This window comes from Sinocyclocheilus rhinocerous, unplaced genomic scaffold (assembly GCF_001515625.1).
Source record: "Sinocyclocheilus rhinocerous isolate Xijiao unplaced genomic scaffold, SAMN03320098_v1.1 scaffold1445, whole genome shotgun sequence".
Taxonomy (NCBI): domain Eukaryota; kingdom Metazoa; phylum Chordata; class Actinopteri; order Cypriniformes; family Cyprinidae; genus Sinocyclocheilus; species Sinocyclocheilus rhinocerous.
Genome location: NW_015658652.1, coordinates 128,037 through 134,312, shown reverse-complemented (window position 1 = coordinate 134,312; position 6,276 = coordinate 128,037). Strand labels below are relative to the sequence as shown.

General features: G+C 40.1%; 1 protein-coding gene across 1 annotated transcript in view; it reads left to right on the top strand.

Moving 5' to 3' along the window:
* LOC107722800 (teneurin-4-like) overlaps positions 1–6,276 on the top strand; it is a 243,647-nt gene that overhangs the window by 136,186 nt on the left and 101,185 nt on the right. The window contains exon 11 of the mRNA XM_016531280.1: positions 434–650. Within this exon, the coding sequence (XP_016386766.1) occupies positions 434–650 (217 nt within the window). The remainder of the gene's footprint in view (positions 1–433; positions 651–6,276) is intronic.

Below are 6,276 nucleotides of genomic sequence, written 5' to 3'. Positions count from 1 at the left end.
ATATATATAATTCTGTTATTATAATTTTGGAAATAATGAGAAAAAAAACATAAAAACCTTAAAACATTTAACATTACTATATTAAATGTTTGTAATATTTTGTAATGCCATAATATTTACTCCTAAATATAAATAATGATATTAAAATCAACACAAATGAAAGGCAGTACAAAAAATACTTGTTTAGGAGGTGACCGATAACCCATTCGGGTTTGAGGTGTGAAAATCCAAAATTGTACATATATTCACATAAATTGGTACAGTGTTAGCAGCTGTCCTTTCACACCTTGCATTAGTCCCCTTTTCGCAGTCTCAATCTGCCCTTAGAGACCAGCTCCTGTTGGCTCCAACGTGCAGGACTTATCAGATCCTGGAGGCTCATGTGTCATTCCTAATGCTTGTTTGTGGTCTGTCTGTCTCTCCTTGTCTCCAGTTTGACTTTGTGGAGCTGTTGGATGGCCGTCGGCTCCTGTCGCAAGGGTTGCCAGGTCTTGAGGGTCCGCCTTTTCCAGCCCAGCAGAGGAGCCTGATGCCACTCACCAGTCACGATACGGGCTTTATACAGTATATGGACTCGGGCATCTGGCACTTGGCTGTGTACAATGATGGGAAGGAGACGGAGCAGGTGTCCTTTCTCACAACTGCGATCGGTTAGTACAATACTAAACTTTGCTTTAAATAACACAACAGGTGTAACTTTAAATGTGCAAATGGTAATTGCTTCTCAGGTGACATATGTAAAAGAGCATTTGCACAGGGCCTGAGTGATAATAGCCATGTTTTCTGATGAACATGGAAGTCTAGTTCACACATGGTCGGGTGCATAACACATTCCATCTTGGCTGCTGAAATCCAATGTTATGCATAACCTGCCATTATAATGGCAAATGTAACGGTAATCTAATCTCTTGACTTTTTTTTTTCTTTCTTTTTTTCCCAGTGTCATTTAATTTCTTACCATGCAAGCTGTCAAACAGTAGTCCTCTGGAAAGATTTTCATAATAATTTCCTCGTAAACTCAGATACTGTATATTGATTCAGACAGAAATGAAATTGCCACACAATCCTTGTGTTTGTCAAAAAACAGTAGGTAATTCATATGGGGATTTTGTCTTGGGTGGTGGAAGAAAAAACGATCTTAGAATCAGACGGCAATAAAATCACAGACCAGGCACAAGTCTGTGATTGTATTGCCATCTGATTCTAAGATTGTTTTTTCTTATATTTCTTATTTGTCTTATTTCTAAAAATATTGCAATTACCTCGTGTTCCTATTTAAATCAGTTAACGTACAAATAGGGCCCGAGTCACCATGATATGGACGATATAAGGAAAGATCATAATTTACATTGCTTAGACGGTTTGGCGCCTCTTCATTGACATGCCAGTTTGCAAATTGAAACAACATTCTCAATTCATGTAGTCATCGAAGGCATACACAATCTTAACCGATCTTTGAATCAGATGGCGATAAAATCTTGTTCCTGAAAATGTTGAAATTACATTGTTTCTATTTAGATCCGTTATTGTCCAAATAGAACCCAAGTCACTGTGATATCCAGTAGATGACATAAGGAAAGGTCGTCAATTATATTGTGGCCAAAATAATTCTTGCTTAAATGCTTTGGCACCACTTCATTGACATGCCAGTTTGCAAACTGAAATGACATTTTCAATTCATGTTGTCATCGCAAGCCTAAAAAAACCTTAAACCTAAAATTGCTTTGACAGACAATCTCAGGCAAAATTATCCAACATTTTTTCCCCATATCAAATATGAATTAGGCATCAGAGGAAATTTTCGCCAGCACCGTGCTACTTGTCAGAGCCTGCCATCACTGACATTACCCTTTTTGCATCGCCATCTCAGCCAGCCTAGACCTCTACAGAGTAATCAAAGTGGATTTGAATAAGAAAGATTGCGGAAATGAGCAGTGCTTCACTATGCCTGCGTGTGTTCTTCACTGATGGCTCGTAAGACTCTTGTTACTTTGTGAGTGCCTCCCAGCAAATCCCGCTTCCGATTTGCTGTCTATTTGCATAGAACACAGTGGCCTTGATTCAAAGCTTCTGACGACCCTTCCGTTCCCCTATGCATATCATTGGTCATTATTTGATCATATTCATGTGTGTGTTTTTTTTTTTTGTTTTTTTTTGCTGTGAATGACTTTGCCGTCCCATCCTTTGCCATCACTGATGGAGGTCATTTCGATGTTGTCCTTTCCGTTGAGCGTCCTGAAAGCGGCTTTGATTAGTGTGAGCCTGTCAGGAGGGAGGGCAGAGCTCGAGGCCGTTGCGAGGTTTCAGCTTTCATGGAGGTGGCAGCTGGGAGCTGTTCTCACATGCTCTTTAATTAAACGCTCCTGGGCCATGGTCCATCTGCAACCGGAGGGGGGAGGGGTTTACCACCCTCTCGATCGATGCAAGTGTGTCTGCCACACATCCATTTCTGCTGTTCCAGCTCGTCAGGGGGAAAGACGGCACTGCGCCTTACCACCCCCAATGAGAATGGAATACAATACCTTATATACGACACATGACATGGTGGTTTAGAGTGGCGGAAGATGAGGAGAGAAGGAGACAGTCTGTTTATCCTGTGTTCAGTACTCTTGGATGCAGCCACCATTGGGAGTTTGTTGGCCACCTGCGGTTCAGGGCCAAGTGGGCTTTAGAGAAAGAAGGTCTGGAACAGGAGTCATGCCTGAGTTGATTTGACTCTGAGCTGTGGGGCTCAGAGGGAGGCAGAAAGAGGAGGTAAAGAAAGAAGAAAAGAGACGGAGAGGATGAGAAAGAGCGAAAGAAAGTAGGTCAGGTGGATGGCGACCTTCTGCAGGGTTTCAAACTGCACCCAGTTTTCAGTACAGAAGCATTAAATGTTAAACTCAAGACAAGAATTTAGCTTTTGAACCTGTTTTTCTTTCATTTTCTTAGTGTTAAAATGCTTTGTTATCCTAGTTTAATATGCAGGGACAGCTAAACGTAATCCTTTAGTAAATACTGTGATTCTGAGGCATTTTCAGAACATTGCTGTATTTGTTTTGGCTTACTGACCAGCCCGACATTGCAACACTGCCTCTCCCAATGGCATGATATTGGGGTGTGTGGGGTGTCTTTCTGTTTGTCTGACCAATCATGCACGGGGGAAGTATTTGGGAAACAAAAAAACATTTTTGCTTTTGACTATAGGTCACAAATGATGCACACCTCCATAATATTCCTTTATGCATTTATGTGAATAAAAGTAAACTTGCATCCTTACCCATAGAAAAAAAAGCAAATTAGATATTTTTAATATTTCTGTTTCTCTCGGCTAGACTGCAGTGAAATTAAATAGAGAGCAAAAGGAGACTTTTGTTTATGTCTCCTGCTTCTCAGACTATAGTAATCTCACGTGGCGTCTGTAGAGTTCCAAAATGTATCCTGGCAGTTTCAAACTGTGCAGTCAAAAGTAAGATTTCATTAGTCTTCTGTGACCAATTAACTAATACTATACAATGCACATTCATTTTATAGTTCCACATTCTTGCTGTATGTCAACAACTCTCTCGGTTGTGCTATTTGGAATTTTTGGTAAGACAAAAATATTCTTAAATGAAACATTACCTGACATCTCAATGAAGTCTCTGGAGCTATAAGTGCAACCTCTGAGCAATACAAATTTCCTCTGGGTACACATATGCCATGGCCCATAAGAGACCTGAAGTGTTGAATATCTCTATTGTTCTTGCTCTTTCTCTCTCTGTGACTCTCTATTTTTGTTTCCTCCTTTTTTATTTCTTTATTCCTCTCTACGTTCTCTCCATAATTCTCATGACTCCTCATTACAAAGCTAGGGTGTCCGTCCCATGTGCGACACAGTCTCATTTGTCCCTGTCATGTGGTCTTCTGTTGTCAAAGTTATCAAGGATGCTTCTCTAGCTGTGCCTTGCTGATTGCTCTGGTCCCTCAGCCTTCAGAGAAGCCGACATGCCTTCAACAACAATTCTAATATTAGATATTTATCATAGATTGAAGCCAAGGACAGTAGTCTTGTGCTATACAAGAGCACACAAGGCTAATTAATGTCAGGTCAGTAGAAGAGATTAAAGGTGGTGTGTGTTATCATTACTATTGATAAACAATTTAATTTGAATGAACGGCTCTTAATACGTCTGTTCGGACCAACACGAACATTCACATGCTGTCAATGTGACAGATTTGATTTATTTGTTTATTTATTTATTTTTGGCAAGATATAATATTTTCCATCACACTGCGAAGAAAACTGGCCAACTAGTAAGATTTGTGCATTTGGTCACATGTCCAGAGCCGCTGCTGTTACATAAAACATGTTAATACTGTTTGTCTTGTGTTCTTCTCCTTGACAAACGGGCGTCAGAAACTGAAAGCTGCGGAGCACTTTTTCGTAAGCGCCACCTAATTTCACGAAGTGATTTGTGTTTTCATCCAGACCTGCCTGCCCTTTTTTTTCTCCCGTTGGTTTAAAACAGACAAATCATGTGACCAAATCATTGGACCAAATTTCTATGCTGAATATTTGTGTTGGTGTTTACAGGTGTTAAATAATATTTTCACTTTTATTGTTGCTTTCACCCGAATGGGTGAGAAAATGGCTGACTAATAGACTTACCCCCGGTTTCACAGACAAGGCTTAAGCCTAGTCCCAGACTAAGGCTACGTTTACACGACAACGATGTGGTCAAAAACTGAAAAGTTTTTCCCTTGCGTTTTTAAAAAGTTTCCCATATACACATAAAAAGTTTCCCGTTTTTGGCTGAAAACGTTGTCGTGTAAATGGCTCCTAAAATGTAAGTCTGAGTTGTGTCAACTGAAAGAAACTTGCACTGACTGATCGTAAAATATATCAGTGCCTTTGTTTTGTCTCAAGATGCACACCAGTAATGTGTTTTCTAAGGCACGTTTATGGAAAAATTACTTAAATGTCCTAATTGAACTATGGCCTTACCCTGGCTTAGTCTAAGCCCTGTCTGTGAAACCAGGCCTTAGACTTAAAGGAGGAATCAAAGCCATATGTTGAGACCAAAATATCATAAACATTTGAAGGTGGATACTTTTAACTTGGACCAATAAGCAACCACTTAGCAACCACCCAGACTCTGCAGCATTATGCCGATGAATTTGAACAGGCTAGCAAGACAAATTCTTTTCAGAAAGGTTAAAAAAAAATAAAGAGTTATTTTCCTGTAGAAATTTCCAATAGAAATTCCTTTTGGTGCTACTAGTGGCATGGAAATTATACACTTCACCTTTAAGGCTTACATCTATGAAACTTTATAGGACATGTTACAGACTTCTCAGTCATTGCTTAGAAATGGAATTTTACGTGTCAGTTCTGAAGGGAAATGCAGGGTTTAGACTGCAGGTACTGAACTCAGATCGGTCGTAGTGTCAGAAATACTTTACATGAGAGTGACAGAGATGCAGCTAGAGATAGATTGTGCTCTACTAATACACGAGGAGAGTGTCTCTAAGCATTTTCAAGACAGAAACGAAGCAAAAAAGCCATCTCATGTATAATTGCTTCTGTGGACGTAAGTACAACTGGCTTGATTTATCTTATGGTACTACACGTGCACAGTCACTCATAGCCACTGTAGGCTTTTGAGAGACCTGTATGTGCCCTCTGCTTAGAAATGGAGGCTGGAAGCCATCAAAATCCCTACCGAAGTCTTGATAGGCTCGTGCGTACCAGAGGGATAGCCAATCTGCCAGCCTTTTCCTCTCACATCAAGAGACTTGTACCTTTAAAATTCTTTCAAAAACCTTCTCTGCAGCACAAGCTAGTTGCCGCCCTCCCTTCTTCTTTTCTCCCCCTTTCCTCCGTTCAGCTTCCCGTCTGTTGCATCCTCTGCGATGATTGACTCTCTTGAGGAAGGGGAAGGCTGTGTCCGGGCTCACATTTCCAGCCCTTTGTCCAACACAAAAGCATCTTTGTAGAGAGATCTCAGCCCCGGGCACACCAGCGATTCGCAGGGAGCCTTAGAGAGGGAATATTTTTCACCGTTATTTCATGTTTAATTCAGGTTGTGTCTGATTTCAGCTGCACAGAATTGAGTGTGGATTTGCCTCTGTAAAAAAAAACAATTTGTAAAAATTAAAAAAAGCGAAGTTTGACATGTCATAAAATTTGGTAATTGCATATTGTCATTTACAGGGGTCATATGACATTGCTAAAAAGAACATTATTTTGTGTATTTGGTGTAATGCAATGTCTTTATGAGGTTTAAGGTTAAAAAACCACATTATTTTCTACAT